At 54.5% G+C, this 23,928-nt stretch overlaps 7 protein-coding genes across 8 annotated transcripts; 4 read left to right on the top strand and 3 right to left on the bottom strand.

Annotated features, from left to right (window-relative positions):
• Positions 1 to 416: 416 nt before the first annotated feature.
• Positions 417 to 3,808, bottom strand: CKM354_000750400 (uncharacterized protein; the record flags this gene model as incomplete). Its single annotated transcript, XM_044802854.1, has 5 exons — positions 417 to 817; positions 860 to 2,800; positions 2,855 to 3,116; positions 3,330 to 3,465; positions 3,657 to 3,808. The coding sequence occupies 5 exons, from the start codon at positions 3,806 to 3,808 to the stop codon at positions 417 to 419; spliced, it is 2,892 nt and encodes a 963-aa protein (XP_044658789.1).
• A 975-nt stretch (positions 3,809 to 4,783) lies between these two features.
• Positions 4,784 to 7,969, top strand: CKM354_000750300 (uncharacterized protein; the record flags this gene model as incomplete). 2 transcript variants are annotated; one of them, XM_044802852.1, is made up of 2 exons in its annotated part: positions 4,784 to 4,900; positions 4,991 to 7,969. In XM_044802852.1, the coding sequence occupies 2 exons, from the start codon at positions 4,784 to 4,786 to the stop codon at positions 7,967 to 7,969; spliced, it is 3,096 nt and encodes a 1,031-aa protein (XP_044658787.1). The 2 variants fall into 2 exon arrangements, with proteins under 2 accessions (XP_044658787.1, XP_044658788.1); XM_044802853.1 differs by having other exon boundaries at positions 4,784 to 4,904; positions 4,983 to 7,969.
• Positions 7,970 to 9,101: 1,132 nt separating this feature from the next.
• CKM354_000750200 (uncharacterized protein) lies at positions 9,102 to 10,237 on the bottom strand (the record flags this gene model as incomplete). The annotated part of the gene is made up of 2 exons (XM_044802851.1): positions 9,102 to 9,929; positions 9,983 to 10,237. 2 exons carry the CDS (start codon positions 10,235 to 10,237, stop codon positions 9,102 to 9,104), a joined length of 1,083 nt encoding a protein of 360 aa, XP_044658786.1.
• A 3,821-nt stretch (positions 10,238 to 14,058) lies between these two features.
• On the top strand, positions 14,059 to 16,417 carry CKM354_000750100 (uncharacterized protein; the record flags this gene model as incomplete). Its single annotated transcript, XM_044802850.1, has 2 exons — positions 14,059 to 15,310; positions 15,360 to 16,417. 2 exons carry the CDS (start codon positions 14,059 to 14,061, stop codon positions 16,415 to 16,417), a joined length of 2,310 nt encoding a protein of 769 aa, XP_044658785.1.
• A 3,292-nt stretch (positions 16,418 to 19,709) lies between these two features.
• On the top strand, positions 19,710 to 20,863 carry CKM354_000750000 (uncharacterized protein; the record flags this gene model as incomplete). Its single annotated transcript, XM_044802849.1, has 2 exons — positions 19,710 to 20,507; positions 20,570 to 20,863. 2 exons carry the CDS (start codon positions 19,710 to 19,712, stop codon positions 20,861 to 20,863), a joined length of 1,092 nt encoding a protein of 363 aa, XP_044658784.1.
• Positions 20,864 to 21,102: 239 nt separating this feature from the next.
• CKM354_000749900 (uncharacterized protein) lies at positions 21,103 to 21,729 on the top strand (the record flags this gene model as incomplete). Its single annotated transcript, XM_044802848.1, has 2 exons — positions 21,103 to 21,469; positions 21,602 to 21,729. 2 exons carry the CDS (start codon positions 21,103 to 21,105, stop codon positions 21,727 to 21,729), a joined length of 495 nt encoding a protein of 164 aa, XP_044658783.1.
• Positions 21,730 to 22,030: 301 nt separating this feature from the next.
• CKM354_000749800 (uncharacterized protein) lies at positions 22,031 to 23,686 on the bottom strand (the record flags this gene model as incomplete). Its single annotated transcript, XM_044802847.1, has 1 exon — positions 22,031 to 23,686. One exon carries the CDS (start codon positions 23,684 to 23,686, stop codon positions 22,031 to 22,033), a length of 1,656 nt encoding a protein of 551 aa, XP_044658782.1.
• Between the last annotated feature and the right edge of the window lie 242 nt (positions 23,687 to 23,928).

Raw genomic sequence — 23,928 nt, 5'->3', positions numbered from 1 at the left:
CTTGTCCGGTGACCAACGATTTTTCACGACTTTGCGTTGCTTTGACTCCAGCGACCGAGGTACGCTCGACTAAATCGAGGGTGGGCGTTGCCTGAAGAGCCCTACTGATGCTTTGCTTCCTCTTCCGAGTGCGCGCCAAGTGCAGCACAGTCAGACTAGCTTTGGCAAGGCGCTCAGGTCCTGCTCAGAGGGGATATTGAGCCTCGCAAGCATCGGACGAGTAGTGAAACGTACGCGCTATCCAAGTGGTGTGTCTTGAATCGCGGGGCAGTGTCGCCATACAATATAGACGAAGCCTGGTGGATGACGTCGTTGGCTTCGCAGCATACGAGACCTGATCGAGGGTCTCAAAATGGCAAACGAATAGAAGAGCCTCCAAAGGTATTAAGAATGGTGCGCATTGCCGAGGTAGCTTCTCATTTCACTTCGTCGCCCTGAGCAGGTCCCATGCCCGGACTGCCATGGTGAGGCATGGCTGCTTGCTGTCGAGGCGTCATCTGATGGTAGCCGCCAGACATGGTGCGTTGGAAATGCATTGGATGTTGACCACCAGGCGGAGGGTGAGGTTGATACCCTTGTTGTGATCCTTGCTGCGACATCGGATGCGGTCTGGGGCTACCCGCCATGAACCCGCCAGGGCCGTGCTGAGGATATGGCACATGTGGTTGTGCCTGGTGTGGCATGGGCGAGAAGCCCGGCATTGGACCACTGTATCCACCAGCGGATGGGTTGGGCATCATCATGTGTCCACCCATTTGCTGCGGCGGGAAGCCATGGCCGGGATAGCCAGGGCGCGGTTGTGGGATCACTTTCGATGCTGTCAGCGGCGATTGACGAAAGGGGCGCACATTCGACTTACTCTGTCCTGGTTGATATGGCATCATTCCTCCGGGTGGCATAGGCTGGCGGTGGCCCATCGAAGGGCTCGCTCCGTAGCCAGGAATGCCTTGGCCTTGAAATGGCTGCATTGGAACCTGTCCGTTGAAAGGTCCCATAGGTTGCACACGTGGCGAGTTCTGAACGCTATGCTGTTGCTGGAAATGTGCAGGCATGTTAGGGCCCGGGTATCCGGGCATGTGTCCAGACTGAGGGCCGTAGTAGGGCTGGCGTTGGTTGGGCACCGGCATCACTTGCACGGGAATACCATGTGGAGGCAGCTGCTGAGGTATCTGACCAGGCAGAGGAGTCTGCATCGGTGAAGGCCCTTGACTTGCAGTTCGTGATGGAGGGTACAGCTGCCTGTACAACTCGTCGATGGACTTCCCTTCGTTCTCCTTGGTAGTGCTCCAGGTCACAGGTGTGTTATAACTGTATGGAACACCTCCATTAGGAGCATACTTCTTCTTCTGCTCTTCAGTGTAGTCTGCTCCAGCAAGGAATGTGATAGCGTCAAAGCACTCCGACAGTGGAATGGTCTCCTTAGTCTTTTTCGAGTCAAAAAATGAGGGGATTGGCTGGTTCGGTGTGCTCGGCGAGGGTCCTACACCACTGGTGGTGTGGGCAGGGCTTGGAGATGCATTTGGCGCGAACGACTGCGCACCTGGCCTGTAAACGAACTCTTGTGCCTTCACGTTCAGTGCTCGCGAGCTTGTAGCTGAGGCTGGACTGAGGGGCATCTCGGACGACGCGCCTTGTGGTCCGCTGGGCATGCGAAGGTTCGGTGCTGGGGGCTGGCCGCGGATCTGCTGTCGAGATGGGAACTGAGCGTTCAATTGACCACGGGGCGATTGATTCTGTCCAGGCTGCACTCCAGTGTGTAGTTGGGGCACGCCCTTGCGATTTGGCTGATTTGATGATGATGGTAAAGTCGTCGAAGCGAGAGCCGCTTGTGATAAATTTGAAGATGCGGCCGGTGAGGCCGCGCTCGATGCTTTGCTAGCGGACCTTTCTTTGGATCTCAATTCGGCCTCCTTGGCAGCTTGCTCGGCCTTCGTCTGGATCTCGACCTGCTTGCCTGGATCCTTGGCCAGGATGGGCACAAGATCGTCGGGTACTCTGCTGTTCAGCTTGAAGTTGGCTGCAAACTTCTTCAGATCGTTCAGCTTCACGTTCTTCTCCTGTCGAACATTGTTGCGCTTGGCCTCCTGCGCCTGCTTGATGCGAAGCTTTTCAGTGTTGGCGAAGTGCTTGAACGCGTCCCGTGCTGCTGAGACATGATACTCTGGTCCGTGGTTCGCCGCACCAACAGGCACTGCTGCAGGTGCTTGCGGTTCCGGCGCCGCAGGTTTGCTCGTCGGCTGAGTGACCTCGGCTGGTGGGGCCACAATTGCTGGCGTGGGTGTCTTGATCTTGATCTCGCTTGATATGATGGCTGGGTCAAATGGCGCTCCAGGCACAGTGGGCGCTCCAGTGATGGGTCTCTGTGAGGGAGGTACGTATGCACCGGCAGCGCGCTTAGGCAGGGCACTCCCATCTCTCCTGACACCCGAGTATTTGTCTTCCTCATCACCACCAGCATCATCGCGTTGTGCGTCTCTTCTCCGTTCTTCAGCAATATGTGCATTGGCTGGCGCCGATCTTTCAATCTCTGCGGCTATGCGCTCGGCCTCCAATTCTCGCCTTCGATACTCTGGGTTGCTGCGGTCGATGGAGGTGGTGTAGATCTCCTCGTTGTAATCGGTATCAACGCCGTACAATCTCTTGTTGGCTGCGAATTGATCCCATTCCCCACCGCTGGTCACTTCCAGCGACAAATCCACATCCGTGCTCGGGTCAGCTTGCCAGGGCTGCAGCTCACGCTCACGGAACAAGTGTGAGTCCTGCCCCGAGATCTGGGTGTCTGTGCGAAATCCTGCGGAGCCTGTAGATGGATTAGCCTATGCTAGCAGGGTGCACTTCGTCACAAGGAACGTACCATTCTGCTGAGTGGTGACAGCCGCAGCGAGCTTCACATTCGGCACAGCAATGTCAGCAACATCATCGATATGGACGGTCAGCTCGTGGTCGGGACCAGTTCCCGTGAAGTCAGATGCTGAGTTGCCATTGACCTGCGACTGGCCTGCGTGCCTTGTCTGTTTGGTCATTTTGATAATGTGATGCTCGTAACCGTCCGAGGTCCCGCTATACACGCCAGTGAATTGCTCGCCGGATGTGAGTGACACTGTCACATCTTGACCCTGCGCGCGGAGTATTAGTCAGGCTGCATCCAGTCATGAAATCCGTAGCTGGACCAAAGCTAGCATTGAGGTGCATTCAACGAGGAGACAGGAGCTGCTTTATGTAGCCACGCCCGGTCGTATTCATGCAGCCAAGGCAACGCATCCGGGTGGAGCATTGAAGTGGACCCGGCGTGCTCTCATATGGAAGCTTTGGGATTGTTCGTTACTTACGATCAGCTGGGAGTATAGGAAGACAGTCTGGTCGTGCAGCTGCTTATTCTGCATTTGCGATGGTGCAGGAGACGGGGGCTTCGCACTGCCGTTCGCATTTCTGATGGAGGCATTCGTGTTGTCCCATGCTTTCTTCCTGTTGAGTGATATGTGAGTGCCTGTTCGCATGTGTACAATTTTTGATGGCGGACAGTGTTGAGACGGCGTGATGGAGCTGGATCAGCGCAAATGCAGTGGGACGGGGCGCACGTGCAGAGCTGCCAACAATGGCACAACGATCGCAGGGCAGGAATGGGGTGTGCAGAGGTGCCATTGGGGGTGGCTTACTTTGTTGGCCCGTCAATGGGACTTCCAGCTTGCTTGCGGGTGGTGTCCAGCGTCTTGCCGCTGACATTGCTCTTGAGCTGCTTCGAGCCGCTAGACGAGTGGGCGGCAGCGGACTTGACGGCATCGCCGCCGTTGGCGAAGGCAGCCGACATGGCGGCGCCTCTAGTGGTGGTGGACAGGAGCGGCGCGATGCGTGGGCGGGCGGGTCGTTGGTGCGAGGAATCGGAGTAAGGTGATGCCAGGCAGGCAGGCTAGAGCGCGGAGTCGAAGCAGCAGCAGCAGCAGCTCCCAGCAACAGCGTGGAGCTGACAATTCGGTGGGCACCGCCAGGCCGCACACAACGCCGTACGCCCCCGAATGCGTGAACGAGGGCGGGAGGGAGGGAGGGGGAGGGTGCGCGGAAGGTCGTGTGTGCGTTGGTGAGCGTGTGCAGCGGAGAGAAGGTTGCGTTGCGTTGCGACTTGGTGCGGAACAGAAGTGTGGGTGCAGGGCGGGAGGGAGCAGTGTGCTTCCCTGTCGATTCAATCAATGTACAGGTCGCAGCAGGCCATGCACCGCAGTCGCCCAGCTGCCGTTCAATGAGCGTGCAAGATGCAGCAATAGTAGCAATAGACAGCCAGGAGATGTCGACGCTCGCAGTCGTGTTTGAGATGCGGCGAGGCGTCGACTAGCTCCCTCTGCCGCGCTGTGCTCGTCTGCTCTCTCCGTCCACGCACGTTCGCCCTGCCGCGCTAGCTCGCAGCAGCAGCCTCTCGCCGTCCCTGTCAGGCTGCGCGGCGGACGGGCGGCCAGCGCGTTGTCGATCACCGGTGCACGCCCGTCACTTCACACACGCCTGGAGACTGCACTAACGCTCTCTGCTCTCACACGCTGAGCACTGCACTCCTTCGAGTAGCTCGGACTCGGTGCACGCCTCGCGTCATCTCCGAAACACTTCCATCTTCTTTGACAGCCCGTTTTTGGCCAGCCTGCCCCTACCAGCTCTGCGCTCCCAGCTCGCAGCCAACCACAACAGCTCTGACGACATCTGCCACGCGCGCCCGATATCTCACAACGGCATTCACGCGTCGACCACACTCTCCAGATATCGCGCACACCGCGCCGGCCGAGCGCACGCAGGTGACAAGATGAACGGGACACAGCCCACCGCGGCCATGCCTGCGGGCCCTGAAGATGGCGCGAACGGGCAGCGAGGCAGCGGAGGCTCGACACGATCTGCGGGCAGCAGTCGGTCAAGACAGAATGTAGGTGATGCATCATATCTTTTTAGCGGAGCGGCGGCGGAGGTGATGGGCGGAGTGATGAGTGACTGGTGCTGACTGACAGACAAAAAGCCCCAGCAGCAGCTATCGACGATCGAGAAATCGGTGACCCATCTGCTGGTCGCGACGAAGCAGTTGCTGGAGACGCTGACCATGTGGTCGACTGGCCGCGCGACCGAGGGCGAAGTGTCGGACGTATACGTGCGCTTGGGCTATGAGTTCAACATCGCTTGTCGCGCTTTTAATGCCATCGGCGTGGACACGTCAGATCTGGGACCTGTCCCAGATCTCTTGCGCACAATATTGGAAGAGACGCTGAGCCAGGACGCGAGCCAGCAAAGCTTGGAGAAATATCTGCCGCGCATACGGGATATCATCATCAATCTCTTACATGGACTTAAGAAGAAACAGCAGAGATTACGGCAGCGCGGTACAAGAGAAGGAGGCGAGTCAAGTAGCAGGCCCCCAAGGACTGGCTCGACCGCGAGCAACGTGAGTTCCGGCACGACGTTGACCGAACAGCTGGAAGATATACCCACGAGATTTTCGAGCGGCAAGACCACAGCGCCACGACAGGGGAGTGGAGAGTTGTCAGGACCAGATCTGCCACCTCGTACCACGAGCGTGGCAGGTGGACAGCGGTCACCGAAACGCAACGCTCTCAGTCCGCAGAACAGCATCCATCACAGGCCTAATGAGCAGGATGCGCGCTCTACGGCCTCGGGCTCCTCCATGTCTAGTGACACGATGCAGAATAGGCCAGTCATTGCGCCTTACCCAGAAACTGACACGATACCAACGAACAATGCTGCTGAAAGAGAACCCTCTCCTGAACCACCGCGACCACCTCCAAAGGCCAACGATGCATTGTCGGCATTGCAACGTGGCGGAGAGCTCGAGAGGAGGGCATCGAGACGTTTCTCGGCATACCAAATACAAAAGCATTTGGGGACGTCGATTAATGGTATCCCTGCCATCCCACCCGCTCAAAATTCACCCATCCCGAATAGAGGTCGAGATGTGCGGGAGTCTTTGAACGCGGTGCGGTCACGCGGAAGTTTTATGCACAGTCGCGTCAAGTCCCGGTCGCAGCGAACGCAGTTTGATTCCTCGCCCAATCGAGAAAATGATGTGAGGCGGATCTCCGAAGAAAGTTCTTCACAGCTGCAAGATGACTTGGAACCACCTAACAAACCTTTCGCGGAGGACATCAACGACGAGATTGTGAAGACACCGGACGACAAGCTTGGCCCCTCATTTCCTACTGACACCGAAAAGCCAAGTGCAACCCTTAATGGCCCTATTGATGAGCCATTTGCTCCTAATGGCGATTACATTGCCCCTTCGCGTGCGCCCACGATCAAACGGCCCCAACGTGAATCTATACGGCAGGGACGAGAGTACACTCCGCCTGCCTCTCAGTATGTGCCAGAGGGATCACCTCAGCCGGGCGTGCCGCTCACGTTGTTTCTGCAATACAAGAGCAAGATCAAGAAATTTATGTTGCCAGATGGTGGAGACCTCAGTCTAGCTCGACTCCAGCTGGCTTTCATCGAGAAATTCGCTTGGAATACACACAACAATGGTGTCGACTTGCCTGAGATCTACATCCAGGATCCTATTTCGGGTGTCAGGCACGAACTCGAGGATTTGAATGATGTCAAGGAACGTTCTGTTCTTGTCCTCAACGTCGAAGCGCTCGACGAGGTCAAACGGCACTTTGACGATGGCCTCGGGGGTCTGCGACGAGTCGTAGAAGACATCAAATCCAGCGTTGATGAGCAGAAATCATCGATCCAAAGAGTATCCGACAGACAGCAAGAAACAGCGAAAGAGATTGCGAGCATAGCCGCAGCCCCACCTCCCGCGCCAGTCGCGTCAACAGCAAGTGTAACAGTCACTGGTAGCAAGGACATGACAGGACAGCTCAAGGAGGTACAAAGTCTTCGACGTGATCTTGCTGTGGTTCGTCAGACATACAATTCTTTTGTCCAGGACATGCAGGCTTCGATGAACACCGTCCGCACGAAGGCAACCCAGGTCAAGAAGGCTGCAGCAGATACGGCCATCCCCGATATGGACAACAATACCGGCCGCTCGTACGTCAACAACGGCAAAAAGTCACTCTCTGCGGACAGCGAGAAGATCGTCAATAAGGTCGATGACCTTCAAGATCTTGTTGAAGATCTCCGAAAGGATGTGGTTAGTCGCGGAGTGCGACCTCTACCTCGCCAGCTGGAAGCTGTTAGCAAGGATATTAGTACTGCAACGTCCGACCTCAAGAAGCTTCAAGAATTCCTCAGGCGCGAGAAACCCGTTTGGACGAAGATCTGGGAGAAGGAGCTGCAAGTTGTGTGTGACGACCGAGATCTTTTGACCATGCAAGAGGAGCTCGCAGCCGATCTCGAGGACGATCTCGAAAAAGCCTCGCAAACCTTTGCGCTCGTCGAGGAGGCCACCAGGCAGCAAAACCTGCAGAATCCAGACGCCACTGCGCCGACCGGAGTTCGATCTACCTCACGCACAATTGCGCTCAAGCCCGTTGCGGATCCCCACGAGGCGAAGGACAGCGTGCTCGGTGAGGTTCGTGCATTGCAACCAAACCACGAATCTCGACTGGAGGCGATCGAGCGTGCGGAGAAGGCACGCCAACGGGAGTTAGAGAATCGTAAAGGCGGCGAGTTCCAACGAGAGCTCGGCAACTTTGTCGAAGAAGGCAAGCTGAAAAAGACAGGAGGGCACGAGGAAGTCGAGCGCCTGCGTAAAGTCAGAGAGGAACAAGCCCGCCAAGAAGCAAGCCGCATGATGGAAGAAAGGCGACGGATCATGGCTGAGAAGCAAGCGGCAGAAGAAGCCGCTGCAGAGGCTGCAGCCAACGACGAAGCCGAGCCTGCCGATGAAGCGGACGCCGACGCAGAAGCTGACAATAATGGAGCTACTTCACTGGAAGCCCCAACAGAAGACAAAGAAGCAGTCTCGGACGGCGAAGGCGCAACGTTCGTGGATGCGAAAGAAGAGGTAGGAAATTCTTCCGAGGCCGCGGCATCGTAGGAAGATACGACGGTCAAGGTTGACGATTATGGCGACAACGATGAGTTCTACGAAGAACATGATGAACATAACAAGGTTCCACTTCACAGTAGTGGACATGACGACGGTTCACTTCATAACAACACTTTCTCCCGCATGGCACGCCCGCAGTCTCACCGATGCGAGGAACCGACGATTGCGAGTCTACTTCGTAGAAAGGAGCAAGCACAACAACAGCAACTTGTCATTGAGACAGGCAACATCAATGGTCGAGAATCTTCGTCTTCGCCTTCTTCTTCGAGCGTGAGGATTCGGAGGAAGAAGGTTCCGCGAAGGTCTTCGACTTCTTCTTCGTCGGCTTCGCCGGGTAAACGGAGTCCCTGGCTGGGTCGAAGAAGTTCGTTGCATGTTGGTGATTTGCTATCAGGGTAGCTTAGGCCAGCGAGTGCGAGGGAGTGGTCATAGATTGGCACTTGCATGTAGATCAGCTGCATATGTATATATTTGACGCTGATGATGGGAGGGAGGGGTGGTTTTAGGGTGGGAGGTGACGAGAGGAAATTGAATACTTTCTCTTCTGCCTCATTTCACTTCCGTGTTGTATTCCATGTGTTAATAACGTTATCACCCCTGCAGACCGAGTTCCCTGCCAACCTGAAAAATCCGTGAAAGAGTGAGACGAGTCTGCTTGTCGTACGACCTTGCATTTGCAGTGGTGGTAGTGGTATCTACTTCTTCCTCTGAGTCTCGACGCTCTAGCGTCGCCCGTCCTCGATTCTTGAGCTCGTGATGTTACAATTCTCGACACGTATCCCCAGCTTTACGCCACGACTATCATTAAAACACCCCAAAACGCCGCGCTGATAACTTTCCCAAATCAGTCTTCTTATTCCATGCGCCCCAATGCCTGCCTTCACAAAACACGTTCTGCTACTTCTTCTGGTATTTGTTACCTTTGAAACAACGAATTCCCGTTAGCCTTGCATTGAACCGATCTGCGCGCAGAGCATGTGGGAAAACCAGATATGTGCAAGTAGCAGGCGTGCATATGTGCATCGGGGTTCTCGGTCAAGGTGCTCGGGCAGTGCTTGTGCTTGGGTCCGGGCTCGTGTCGTAAAGCAAACGCAGTGAGGCAAAAAAGCAGAGAAGTAGACTACCGCTTCGTAGTCTTTGGGCGAGGCTTACACTCATCCCCAACGACCGGATGGAGCATGATCTTGTTCGGGGTTTGCGGCGTGTTGAATTGGTAGCCTTTGCTCCAATCGTATGAGACGGCATAGGCGAAGATGTTTCCGGATCGGTTGAACTCTGTGGCGGAAATGGTGCCGCCGACTTCGGGGTAGCCTTTCAGGCGGTGTTTGGCGTCCTTGTCCCAGAAGTGGAATGTGCCGTCGCTGCCGGCGGTGGAGAAAGTGCCGTGTTGAGGGTGAAACGAGATCGCGTTGACGGCGTAAACGTTCGAGATGTTGCGGTTGTCGGGTGGGGTCTGACGGTGGCACTTGAAGGAGAAATTGCTGGATGAGTCCTTCTCGTCCACGTATTGAATGGCACACCGTCCTTCGATAGAGCCCACTGCAAACCCAGAGCCGTCGATGAAGGTGCTGACCGTCCTCGTCTGCCATTTCAGCGGGCTCTGCATGGTCTTAAAGAATGCCGTTGGGTTCGAGAGGTTGATGACGTGGATCTGGCGTTCCGCTGTCCCAACCACTAGCATTGAATCGTTCCGGATGTCCATAGCGTAGACTCGTTCCTTGGCGTCGAGGGTGGCGGCAGGCTGTTGTTGCCGTAGATCCCAGTATTTGATGGTCTTATCCCAGCTGCCTGTCACCAGCATGGGGGTTCCTCCTGCGTTGAAAGCCTTTACACACTTGATGGGTTGATCGTGTGCGGCGACTTGTGTTCCTCCTGATGTCTGGCCAGCACCAAGGTCCAACATGCGCGCTGCCTTGTCAGCGCCGACGGCGAAAACCTTTTGTCCATCCTGTAACACTCGTCAGTGAGATGCCCATTATTTTTTGCCCGCATTATGCCTACATTGCTCCAGCAAGTGTCTAGTACTGGTCCCTCGTGCTCGAACATGGCTACGCCCTTCCCTTGTCCCTGCGCATCGATCTCATAGATGCGCACTTTCTTGTCCCAACTGGCGACTGACAAATGGTCGGATGCGGGACTGAATCGAAGCGCCGAGATGCTGTCTTCGGGTGGGTTCGCGACTGGAACATCTTTGCTGAGGTCGCCTTGTGTCGGGTTGGAGTTGCTCGACGCGGCAGAGCCAAAGAGACCCGACATGGTGGCTGTCTTCGGCCTCGTCGAGACTGTCGGTGGTGCGGGCGGCGCGAATATGGACGTTGCTAAACCTCTGGACGCCATGATGGTCAGTGGGTGTTGTGATGCATTCTTCGGGATGCGCAGAAAGTACCTCTTATGTGCCAAACAGACCGTTTGCTTCGATTGACGCACTCGCAGCGGCTTGTCGCGTTGCTGCCCGTTTGCTCTGTGCAGGTGAAGTGAAGCTCGCCTGAAGTACTTGCTTGACGCGGAGAGACGCGCTCAGGCACCATCAGGCACCAACCAAGCTGTGCCTAAAACCCAAATTTCTGCAGCCTCATATTTCCTCTTTTCTTCCCTCAACTCCTCGCTCAAAAAATCGCAATCAAAGCTCACACACCGACGTGGCCTTCGCGCTACTGTCTTGTACACACAGCTTTGGGAGAAAGTCCCCGGACAACTCCAGTGCTCTGTCACTGGCAAGCTGAAAAGCGCCGCCATAGAAGCATCTTCTTGCGGCTCAGTCCTTCCTGCACCTCCATCCTCCTTCACTACCTTTTCACCGCTCGCACTCTATCTCGACGGCTGCTCGACTCGGCATCGCACCTGCATGGACGCCCGCCGCAAGGTGCCCTTCGCAAGAGGGGAGACGAGGATATGAGTCTGCGCTTCTTTCAGACGGTGCTCGCTGGAGGGCTGGCAAGAAGGATGGAGGAGGTGATGGGATTCCTGGTGAGGGACAAGTTGGATTCAAGGTCAGGTAAGGAGTCCATTCGTCAAGGTCAATAGATATGCGATTGCTCGACGTCTCTCATCCTTGTCATCCTGCTACACTCGTTCAGGGCTGGTGGAGATGAAAAGATTGTCGGGTAACTCGATGGGGCTTATTCTTGATGCGAGGAGTTCACGACACTTTTTGAGTCCGTCGAGGGATGGCCAAGCCGTCGCCTCTGCTGTGTCGAAGCAGCCGGGTTCGGTTCACTACATACACTGCTTGCTGCTATGGCAAGGGCGTTCAAATGATGATAAACCATAGAGTCAAGCACTGAAACGCGGCGTGATTCTTCCTTCACTGGAAGCGTCATAGTTGCTCTTGTTGACAATCTACGACGGTAACTGAAAGAACGCCCTGCCTAGTCTTAGCTTGAGAATAGACTCTTCGTATCACTCGAATGGATCACAAAATTCTGCGTTCGAGTCGGCCATATTTTCACTGCAAAGGCTTGACTCCGGCATTGCCACAGCGGAATGTCTGTGTCAGATCCTCGATGCAAAATCTTTGTTTCGCGGAGACTAATGCTATACTCAAGACTTATTTCAGAAATCAGCCTTCTCAACTCCCAGCTTGTGCCAGCCGCGTAAAACCTCCGCATTGGCGACCTTACCGGATCAGACCTCATTGCCAATGCCACTCTATCCCCAAGGTACGCTAATAACACCCGCGCGGATCACCGTCTTCACAAGACCAAGAAACGCCGACAAGCCTTCCCGCGAGCGGAGAGAAGTGCGGCCTACGCTATACTGCCCGAATGAGGAAGAGAAACGCTATTTGTCATTGACATCGCGACCTCACCTTGTCGTCGTTGTATGGGCTCGGCGAAGACGCTATACAAGGGCCAACAAAAGATGCCTGGAGGCAATAGCCCGGAGGCGAACATCGGAATAAGAAGCTCTGTCCGTCGGCCTGTTGATCCTTTCATGGCGAATGTCTGCTTCAGCGGTTCTTGAAGATGTCGTTCCGGCTGTTGCTCTCCTTCGGAAGAGCAGGCTCTGGCGGCTCACGCAAGTCGATGGTGTGTGTTTTAGTGCTTACTACCAGCAAGATCTAGATTTCCTGTCGGAAAGTTGCCAGCGATCCGATCCGAATGCGAAGTGCGCATCGGCTGGTATCAATTCACTAGTATGGAAAGGGAGCCTTTTGATTCGGAACAGTAGTCCTGGCGTGGATGAGGTCACAAGTACCAGGAGCGAGGCCATCACGAGTCTCGAAGCTCGACCGTCAGCGGTAAGTAAACAGCGAGCAATGTCGTAGACCGGCGCTAGCATCATATCGTCATGATGGGAGAGACGAGCCTGGCGAGCGTGTGCTCGAGGCTACTGTGGCTACCATGAGGTGTGCCACAAGATCGATGGCTGAACAAGGAGCGTCGAGCCAGTGGTGCTCTTCACAGTAGTGGTGAGTGCAATCTGCCGGACTTCTTGCGTTTGAAGAAGCTGGCGACACAGCTCCGTGAGGCAAACTCGTCTACCGTATTCGGCTTACTTTCAAGCTCGGAGTAAGCAACCATCAGATGACCCCAAGCCTTCCGCATCACTAGCCACGCGTCAGTGCATCAAACGCGTGTTTCATATTCTCAAGTGCCTGTTCCTGACTGCAGTGCCAATGCTTGTGGCGTCGTTGTACTAGCATGGTTCAGCTTTCGGTGAGAGCATAGCTTGGTTACCGATGTGCCAACACTCGATACGAACCATGACCATGAACAGCTGAGGGTTGCGCGTTGCTCGCGTGATGGGGGTTTCGAGTTGAGTTTGCCGGAGATGCTGTTGGTGCCAAGGAGAGATACATTGTTATACTTCCCATGACATCCGGAGTACTCAGTTGTCAATCGCATCTCGTGAACATTGTCAAGCCGAGTAGCCACGGAAGTGTGTACTGTGCAGCCACTGCTGCCTGATGTTCGTGCCTGGCCTCGAGCGAAGTGCGGAAATGACTTCTGCACCTTGCAACACTAGCGAGCTTGTATCCATTTCTTCTGATTTTCATTCGTTGTGGGACTGGCGGCTTCGCTGGTGGCCAGGGGAGACTTACACAGCCTCGAAGGATTTCGCGGAAGGAAGGAGGCTGTGCTAGAGGTATGAAACGAAGCGTGAAAGCGTTCCTGAGTAGCGCGGGCCATAGCTTCGAGAAGACGGGACTAGCTCCAATGCCTGGCATGTGCATGATGCTGCCATGATGGAGTTGTGCATTAACGTGTGAAGACTTGTTAGAAGTGCAATGTTGCTGCCTGGCGTGAGCGTGAGCGTGAGCAGAGAAGGTCGGATATCGGATAACTCGGTTAGTGATTGTGGGGTGTCTGGCAACTGGCCATACTGCCGCTAGACGTGACGGCGGATGGACTATGGGACGAGTGCGATGAGAAAATGTCGGTCTGTAAATGGACTCGAATCGACGCGACCGAGTTCGGGCTTGGCTCGCTGGTATGGCGCTCGTTGTCTATCGTCCACAAACCGGATATGTTGGTGAAGATGAAATGTGCTAGTTTAAAATTAGCTCCGTCGGCTATGACGAAGAGCCAGCACTATCAAGCCCTCTGGTCGTGCTCTTGATTGCAGCGGTCAGACGTCAGTTCATGCAGGACAGCAGTGCGCGCGCGAATGGCAGGCTCTGCAGTGCGTTCGCAGTCGCACGGAGGTCACGTTTGATGCTCGCGGCTGGCCACATTCCCTCCTAGCGCCTGCCGACAGGCTGCGGGCGGTGGTGCAGGTGCTTCGCCCCATAGCGAGCACAATCCAAGGTTCACACACGCCGACTGCGCCCACTACGCCCAAGCAAAGACCCTCGCCAATCTGCCCACCGACACGCCGCGACAGATCGCAGTAGCGCGTCAGCCCTCTTGCCGACCTGTTGTCCCTTCTGCGCGCTGGCGTAGCTGCTGCAGCTGTGACATCCTAGTTCAGGTTCAGATTAGGCCGCAATCCTTCAGAGGCGGGAGAAGCGCCGGCGGTCTTGTGCGCTGTGTGCTGGCTCTGACTGCACCTCTGCCAAAAGCACGCCTGTTCTATTCCTAGCCGCGACGACCAGAACCCAGCTCTCCTCATTGCTAGGCGACCGGGGCGCAGAGATGGACGCACACCGCGGACGCTCGCCCTCGGCGGGTCAGACGAGCAACCATATAAGGCACTCGACTTCGGCATCGCCGCACCCGTCCCCTCTGGCATCATCCTTCGACGGCGCCGCAAACAGTGCCACCCTCCAGAACACCAGCCTCACCACCGATGCTTTCGCGACAGGCCTGAATGTAACGTCGGGCCAGTTCAGCGACCCGACCTTCACCACCGACTTCTCATCTCAGGCGCAGTTCGGCTTGGGCCCCACCTACACTGCCTTCCCCGATCAGTCGCAACAGCAGACGCTGGCCAACAACACGTCCAACCACAACTACTTGCAGTCGCAAGGCCTTCAGGATCCCAACGGCGTCAGCAGCGCCTTTCCCACCTTCGACGCGAACTTTGGCTCGAGCTCGAGTCTCGATCCAAACGTCCTGGACGGCTTCGATCCCTCCGGGCTAGATCTGCTCAATCAGCAACCCGGGACCAACACGACGATCAACCAAACGCTCGATCCTATGGCGGCCATGACACAGTCGCATTCGCCCACCCCACCGCACCTCTTCGCCGAGCAACAAGGCAGACGGCCGTCAGGCAGTCCCAGTCCACATGCCTCCCCACGATTCCAGCAAGCGAGCTATGCGCAGCAAATGAACAGACCGCGAATGAACTCAGAGTCGCTCGATCCATCGAGTGCTCGGTATCCCCAAGGTGGAAGTAATGAGTGGCAGCACATGGGCGCATACCGATCGCACCAGCGGACACCCTCAGACAACCTTTCAGATATCTCCTCGAACCATGCAGCGTCGCCGCACATCGGCACGCTGGACGCTTTTGAGCACCCATCGCCTATGCTCAATCCTGCCCAAGATCCGACGTTTAATACTGGTTTGGGCTTTGAGAATTTCAATCTCAATGAGCAGCAGCAGCAGTTTTACAGTCCTGGGCACAGCCCCGGTCACTCTCCACATCTTATGCCACAGTCACAACAGACATTGCCGCAATTCACAGCTGACAATAATTTTGGACTGACATCTACGATGAACGGACAGTTTAACACTCAGAATGGCGGCCTTGAGATGTTCCCAGGTTTAGGACAAGAAGCATTTCCAGCAGCTAATCTCGACAATCAAAGTCCCGGTGGTGGGATGGCAGACCACATGAGTCCTCCCGAGATCAACATCGACTTCGCGCCTCCCTCACGAGTTCCCACGGAGAATATGGGCATAGAGAAGTCGGCAGATGCGCTGAGCCCCCCAATCCGAAGTAAGCCTCGTATCTTTCTCATTCGTCTACGTTCACTAATCCGTCATAGCAAATCGTGTGCGCGCCAAATCGGACTCGCACGCAGGATCTCGATCTCCTTCTCCAGCATTGCTAGGAGGGCGGGGTCGCTCACCATCAGCGGGTAGCGAGAGTCTGCTGGCTGTCGATGACTCCCGCAACGGCTCGCGGTCCTCGTCACCTGCACGAGGTCGGAGCGGATCGGCGGGTCGCGCGCGTAGCTCAAGCAATGCTTCTGACCAGCGCGACTACATTCTGGATCTGGCCGACCCAGCACGATCGCCTAGCACAGGTGGGGATAGTAAGCGTGTGCAAAAGCATCCAGCCACGTTCCAATGCAACTTGTGCCCGAAACGCTTCACTCGTGCATACAACCTGCGGTCACATTTGCGAACACATACCGACGAGAGGCCATTCGTCTGCACAGTTTGCGGGAAAGCCTTCGCACGACAGCATGATCGGAAACGACACGAAGGCTTGCATTCCGGTGAAAAGAAGTTTGTGTGTCGAGGCACACTTCAGACCGGATCGCAGTGGGGTTGTGGCAGACGATTCGCGCGCGCCGATGCTCTGGGCCGTCATTTCCGATCGGAGGCCGGTAGAGTGTGTATCAAGCCACTGCTAGATGAGGAAGCGGCAGAGCGGCAGAAGGCGTTCGTGGAAGAACAGCAAGCAGCACAAGTCGCTCAAGGCCTTGTTGCACCTCAGCCTATGATGGTGCAGCCAGAGCTGAGCATGGGCAACTTCCTACCGCAAGCATTACTTGCACAATACCCTGCTCTACAGCATATTGATTGGAACAGCATACCATCAGGCGCGCCACCGGACGAGGATGCATACAGCGGACGCAGCTCGTTCGATGCAACGGGCAGCGGCTACGAGGACTACTCGGAAAACGAACAAAACAACTTTGGTCAGCAGGATCAAAACATGACCGGAATGAACATGAACATGAACAATATGAATCAAATGAACATGATGGGCATGAACCACATGGGAGGAATGCAGCAGCAACAAAATCAGTCGCAATTTGGCGCGTACGGTGGAAACACCACCGGAGACTATCTGAGTGACTTTGAAGGTCGATAGGAGGAGCGAGTCACTCTTCTGACAACATGGACGGCGTCAGTATACGACCAGGCGGCTATGACTTGTTTTTCAGCGCGACATTTCGTTGTTCTGCTGCATCGTCTTTTGCGCGTTGATACCACCTGCTCTCGGCGCGGCAGCTGAGTGAGCTAGGATATGCAGGAGTTGAGGAATATCACGATACCATACCCGCTAGATAGATCGCTTGGAATGGCAAAGTATTCAGTGCTTGAACAATGCTTTATCAATGTCGCGACGTCGAACGCACACGAAATGATCCCAACCGTGGTTGCCGCGTGGCTGGAAGCTTGGCGCGTTACCTCACGCAGCAGCTGCTGCTACTGCTGAGCGTCTCTTTCCTCTTTGCTCCACAACAATATTCATTAGATGCCTCATCTGAGGTCCTGCTGTCAGTTCTGCATGACGATGGCTTTGTTTCTTCGCCGGCCAAGTCCCAGGTCAAAGGCCAAGCAGCCGAACCTCATGCCACTCCGAAGATCAATGACGGTCGTGTTATGCCCTCTCGATACCGTCCCTCGCAGGTCTCGCTCCTGACTGGAGTGCAGGCAACGGGCAGCATCAGCAAGTCGCACAGCGAGCGAGAATAACAATGCAAGGGCGCGAAATGGTGACAGGAGGTACATCTCTTATCAGCAACCTCTCGCGCCATCTGGGTTGCGCTACGCCGATCATGCTAGGCCGCGGCATCCTTATCTCTCTGCACCTACTGCTTATCGCATTCTATCCGTAGTGCAAGAGACAAGTATCGGCCAGCGACGGGCAACACGATGTCTCGTGTCTACATACCTGGTACCTGGTTCTACGCCTGTTCAAACAATGGTAGGCTGTATCTGGCTGGGAGTCGCTGATGGAGGTTCCAATCCAAGCACATTCGCCTGCCCAGGGTAGAAAGTATAAGAGCCGGAAGGAAAGGCCTTGCGATGCGTGCAGGCGAGTAGCACACCAAACCCTAAGGGTCAAATTCTTGTTATTGACATATATGCAGAAGGCGAAAGGTCTGCTGCATTCGCCAGCCTGGCGATGCTGCGTGCTCTTTGTGTCGAATGCAGTCACAGAACTGTAGCTATGATCTAGGACCCACGCCCAGGCGACGTCGCCCAGCTGAGACATCTGAACCAAGCTCAAATCACGGTGATGCTTCCGAAGCAGCAGCACTGCCGCCACCCCCGATCAATAGCCAAGATTCTTCTGAATGGATATCGCAATACGTGGGTCTGTCCAGCGACCAAGATCCCTTCGTGTTGCGGCACGCCAATTTCAACGAATCGGATTATTATAAGAGTGGAGACTGGGCTTGTTTGATGCTGCAACATACCAGCAGGAATCCATCTCTCTTCACGGCACAGCCAGACAGCTCTCTCAACCCCAGGTCGTCTTACTATCCGCCAAGCTCGTTGTTGGACGCAGCGTACCCGCTTCACCACGACTTACTTTCAACCTATTTCGAGGTCGTGCACCCTTCCTTTCCTTTGCTAGATCCAGCACGGTTCGTGAAAGGCAACAAGATCGACTTGCCTCTATTGGCGGCAATGTATATGTTAGCACAGCCATTCTGTCCAGCCGCTGCAGATTTATCAACCGTATCGATCAATGCATTCGTCTCGCAAGCTCTCCCAGTCGAAGCTCGAGCGCCACGGCTTGACACGATAGAAGCTGCAATGCTGTCCCTTCAGCGCTGTGATTGCGTTCCTCTTTCTTCCGGAACGGCTGGTCTGCATGCAGAGATTGGAACTCTGGTTGCGATGTGCTATGATGCGGGTCTGCACGTAGACTCAGCACAGTGGAAGCTGTCCTCTACCAATCGCAGTCGGCGGAAGAGGATCTGGTCGGCCGTGTACATCTTCGATCAGTGGGTTGCATTAGGCCTCGGACGGCCGCCGTTCATACACGAAGCCTGCTTCGACGTGGCCTTGCTCACGCCCGAAGATATCTCATCTGCCACTGTGAGTCAAGCTGTATTGCCCGGATCGAGTGCGCAAATGTTCGTAGCAATGGTTGCTATGACGCAGATACTCGCCGAACTCTTGACGACATTCTACACGCCGAGAGCTGTGCAACATCTGGCAAAGACATCGCCAACTGAACTGTCAAGAAAGAAAGGTCATTTTGAACGACAGCTCCTTGATCTCCGTGCACGGTATCTCGCACCGTCGGAACATATTGCTGACCTAGTTCTCGACCCTACTGGTAAGCCTTGCTAAAGCATCGACCGCGATTTGAGAACTTACCGCAGGCAGGCACGTTAGATCTCGCGTTCAATACCGTCGAGGTTGTGCTGTATCGAGCGTTGTTGCGCTGCATCCCGCCCACTGAACCACTATGGGAGCATGTTCGCACTCAGTCTAGGCAATGTGTTTTTGCCATCTCCCAGTTGCTTGGGAATTTACAGGTAACTCGACTGCGAGCTTTCTGGTGGTCGCCGATCTCGCAATTCAATTTTGCAATCGCTGGCGGTAAGCTATGCTGTAGTATCTGATTGTCTCTCATCTAAGACTCTGACCTCTGCAATACAGGTTTCATGTTCTCTATGCTGCACTCCTCACGCTCCGACGATGACATACAGTACTGGTCATCTGAAATTACACGCTATCGAAGACTACTGGAGATGCAAAGCCATTCGTTCGATACCACGAAATATGCTGTTGGAAGGATGAACACTTTGGCCAATGCGACTTCGAGTGGCCGGTCGCAAACCTCAGGAGACGCAGTCGTTGATCCAAAGCAAGCTTTTTGTCGGGATTATGGTGTCGAGCTCAACACCCTTTGAAGTGATGCACCATGTCGCTGTCTCCGGCAAATGTGGTATGTCAAACTTTGGGTCGCGGTAGTTCCTATCCGGGCACGACCGAGCAAGAGTGAGGATTCGGCCAGAGTCCAAGCATTTCGACAGCACATGACAGCACCTTTGCCTACAAAAGCATTTATGCCAATGTTCTCCTCGGATGCGCGGCTGTGGGATGCTCGTCATAAGTAGAGGCACTGTCCAAATATGACCACGAAGGAAGCTTGGCATCTGAGACGAGGCATGGTGTTGCAGATCACCGCGGAGCCCCAAGCTCGATTCTACAGACAGAGAAGGATCCATATAAGCAGATCTTTGACCTGACCGGTATGCATTGCAGCGTCAAAGCCACTCGATTTTGTGATATATACAGCTCTCGACCTCCACTTGATTCTCTCGACACGTCCTCACCACAAGGCTTGCTGCTACACTTCGACAATCATCGAATTTGCTTCTATACTTTGAAAACCGTCAGTCCTTCTCGCCATCATGGACGGCTCATACAGCGATGCACAAATGCTCTGGCCAGTATCAGGACAACCTCTCAACTGCTCGGGCATCCTTGGTACTCCTATTGTCGCCAACACAACTGGCTCCCGCGTCTGCGGCGTCCAAACGAACCGCACTATAGCTGAACGCTGCTGCGGCTCTGCCACGATTCAAGAATACCAATGCTGGCTTTATTGTGAAACGACAGACTCAATGAGCGATTGGACACGCTGTGCGAATGAAGGCATCGAGACCGGATATGGATGGGGTCCTTTCTGTCAAGGAGATCTGATGTCCAACAACACTGAGACTCTCACTTCCTCCGCTTTCCGCTCATCGATGCCACGATACAGCTGGATCATTTCCGCCCTGCTGTTCGCATTCATTTTTGTGGGGCCCGCGCAAGCGACGATCGTTCACTCTCTCAGAGATTTGGAGGATGCTGCAACTGACACTCTAGTCAAGCGTCAGAGCAGCAACGGCGGCTGCTCTCTCAACATCGATCGAACTTACACGTCGCTTGTGCACGGAAGCAAAAAAGTCAGCGACAATTTTGACTGCACTAACACTGGTGGGGACTTCTGCGCTTTTGACCTTCAAGTCCAGACGCCTTTGACTGAAAACAACCGCACATTCAACGAAAGCTCTGCTGCAGAAACCATGTACGATGGCTTCTTTGACGTTCTCAGTAACGCAACGGAAGGGCGCAGATACCCCGCGATGAGCTCAACAAACCTCACTAGGGGAGTTGCCGTCTCGAAAGGGCAAATGTTCTTCTTGGGCTGGACACCCATCTCGGTAGGCTTTCTTCGGTCACTGGCGGATTTGATTTGTGTGAGTTTTGCTGACTTGTCATGCAGTTTTGTGTCAACGGTACTACGATGGGCTGCAGCGATACACTGGAAGGAGCAGAGGATGGATCGTACTTTGAGGCTTGTGGTCCCACGTATGTGAATAATGGAGACGAGAATTCATCGATTCAAGGTCTCTTGAATCCTGTTGTGAGTACTTACAAGAAGAAGTTGTCCTTTGAGGCCACAGGAGCGTGTTCACTGACTATGGCTTGCAGATCGTTGGATAAAGGTTATTCTGAGACGATCGGGTGGCATGGAGAGTCAGAGCTGGCACTCGCGTCTGCGGGAGGCACAAGATAGAAGGCATGAGTCGCACCTGCCTCATACGACCAATGTCTGCAGAATTAGTAAGCAATCAGGCACCAGGTACAACAACGCGTGAAGATACGCGAAAGCGCGCCTCGCGCCCTGCATGTCGTCTGTCATTGCTGCAGCTCCCCGCAACGACTGCTTCCCGCGTAAACATCAATTTCAGCTGAAGAACAAGCTTCCAAAACCCACACTTCTTCACGACCCAGTGACACGCCGACTTCATCACCATGTCTCCTTCCGTCCCACCACTCAAAACCTCCTGCCACTGCAACGCCATCTCCCTCACCACTCAAGCGCCACCAAAACTCATGAACGAATGCCAATGTTCAATCTGTCGTCGCTACGGAGCACAATGGTCGTACTACCCCATCGACCAGAAAGATCACGGCGTAGAAGTCAACGGCGTCCCGATCACCGATTATTATGTGCGCGAAGATGGAAAATTCGAAGTGCAAGCTCAATCTCTAGTGCTTCCAACGAGAACATATTCGTGGGGAGATGATTCCGAGTGGTTTGTGTTTTGTGAGAAATGCGGGTGTATCATGTTCTGGTATCCGCAGAGGTCGGCCGCGGAAGGAGGAAATGGGAAGATGGGTGAGTGGGGGTTTTCCCTTCCTTTTCCATTTCGAAGGCTCCACAGGCTTCGGTCTGGTTTCGATCAATAGATCATCCCTGGGATGGTGATCGATGTTGGTTTGTGAGCTAATGCTGACCCGCTCCAAACAGGAATCAATGCAAGAATGGTGAATGACCCGATGACCTTGAGATTTGTGGAGAAGAGGATCACATACGGAGATGCGATGACGACCAAGGAGGGAGTGTACGACGAGAATGGTCCGATACGCAAACAGTGATGACTTGGAGTGGAATGTGATCAATCGCTCTGAATGAGACCAGCAGGTGGAGGGTCATCAGAAGGCACGAGCCGGTCGTGAACCAGAGAGGACTTTTGAGGAATCGCAGTCATAAGTTGACGAAGCTAGATTTCCTCATTCGTCAGCAGCGGTACATGCGAAAATGAGGGTGCGCGATTAAGTGTAATGTGTGAGAGTGGAAGAATGTGCCGGGGCTGGCTGACCACATGGGCGTCCTTGTCACAGTCGGCCTGAGGTGGCCAGGATGCAGCATAAAGATCATTTCGAGTATCGATCATCTTCACGAGACTCTAGTGTACTCATTCTTTCTTGCGAGCCAACATCCGATCGTGGCATTCGTGACGACTCCACTGCCGTCGCGTCTGAACACAACAGTCCAATCCCCAGGCGCGGGTGCGTCCATCCCACGGGGATTCGAGAGCAGCCAAATATCCTCGCCGACATGTTGCATCGTATGTGCTGGGCCTTTGCCGAGGTATCCATCGAAGGAACCGTATAGCATCGAGCCTGCTCCAAAGCAATGGAAAATGTTAGCGGAGTCAGCGCATTGATAGCTTCCAGTATACTGGTCTCCTTTGGGCAACGCCTCTTCGTCTTTTACTGTGAAGATTCGCTTCGCTTGCAAGACTCTGTTGTCGCGCAAGCGTTGTACATGCAAAGTATCGGTTTCCAATTTGCCGGTCATGCCCTTGGACTCAACACTTGTGCCACTTGTCAGCCTGGTTTTCTCTGGGGCAATGTGATACGTGACGTTGACATATCCTGCATCATCAGACTTCTCAACTCGCACTAGAAGCTGAGTCTCGACATCCAGATAGGCTCCGAAAAGGTTGGACTCTGCCGTGCTCAAGGCTTTCTCAGGTTCTTGCCAGTTCAGGAGACGTTTAAGAATGGCATCAGCGGGTGCAGCAGAATCTCCCTCGTGGTTGAACATCACTACGATAGAGATGTGTTCTTCGGGCAAATGCATGCGCCACAATCGAAAGCCTCGGAGAGCACCTCCATGGCCAAGCCAGGCTTTGCCAGCAGTCTCTCCGCGAGCGAGTCCATACCCATATTTTGCGACAGAGCCATCTCTATACGTTGTGGACCGGGCCACTGTATTGTAGAGACTACCTTCTTCAGCATATGTCTTGTCGAGCCACTTTTCGTACGCAATCATGTCGTCTAGCGTTGCCACTATTCCAGCATCTCCAGACCATTCGATTCGGTTGATTCCGGCCTTGTAGCCATGTTTCTCGTCGCCATCGTAGCCAACGACAGGCAGAGGATGACCAGCTGTGTTCGGGCATAATGCGGCACTTCTCATTCCAGCAGGCTTGAAGACTCGTTCATCGAGAAGCTGACCCAGGGACTGGCCGGCCACAGCTTCGATCATGCTTCCAAGGATGTGGAAGTTGACATTGGAGTAGGAGTATTCTGTGCCAGGCTCAAAATGGAAAGATCTGGTTCGTGCTATCGCCTGTGGTGCATCCAAGGCGATGCTGAACTGCCCTTCAGGTTGAGCGCCCCAAAGTGTAGTCATGGCCCAGTAGTCACGAATCCCAGATTGCATGTTGTAGAGATCGGGCACTGTCAGACCGCGCTCCACCAGGTTGGGGAGCACCTTTTGCAACTCTACGGCAAGCTGCTCCCAGATGTCTCCAGGAAACTTTGCCATCAGAGGTGTAGGCTCGTGCTTCAGAGATACCAGAACCAAGCAGACCATTTGTTTCGAGATAGAGCAGATTGGCATGTGCATTTGAGGCGTGAGGGGGATCCGGCGATCGATATCTGCGTAGCCATATGTATGCCTGGCAAGATTCTCGCCATCTTTGACAATAGCGACGGCACCTCCTGGGCCGCGGAGTTGGTCTTGAATGCTGGAGAGAATTTTGCTGGCGTTTGTTTGAGCAGCGCTCGAGTCCGGTGCTTCTCTGGTGGGGAGCGAAGCCATGGTCGTTCTCAAGCTTGTAGCTGCGTCGTATCGCGTGATATCGGTGCCTCTGAAGGCAATAGATGTATCTCCGAGATCAATATTTATCTGTATCTACGTGTTCTCAGAGGCGATGAGTTAGTTGTCGCGAGATGAAGGCTACAGGATGGAGCTGCAGGCAGCTTCTGCGGCCGACCACCGGCGAAGCGGCAAATGGAGCATGCTGGCCTTGACGGTGGATGGAAAGTAGCAGCTTTCCATCT

This window comes from Cercospora kikuchii (genome assembly GCF_019650295.1).
Source record: "Cercospora kikuchii DNA, contig_00004, whole genome shotgun sequence".
In the NCBI taxonomy this organism is placed as follows: domain Eukaryota; kingdom Fungi; phylum Ascomycota; class Dothideomycetes; order Mycosphaerellales; family Mycosphaerellaceae; genus Cercospora; species Cercospora kikuchii.
Note: the sequence above shows the minus strand (reverse complement) of the source record. Positions and strands in the feature narration are given on the sequence as shown.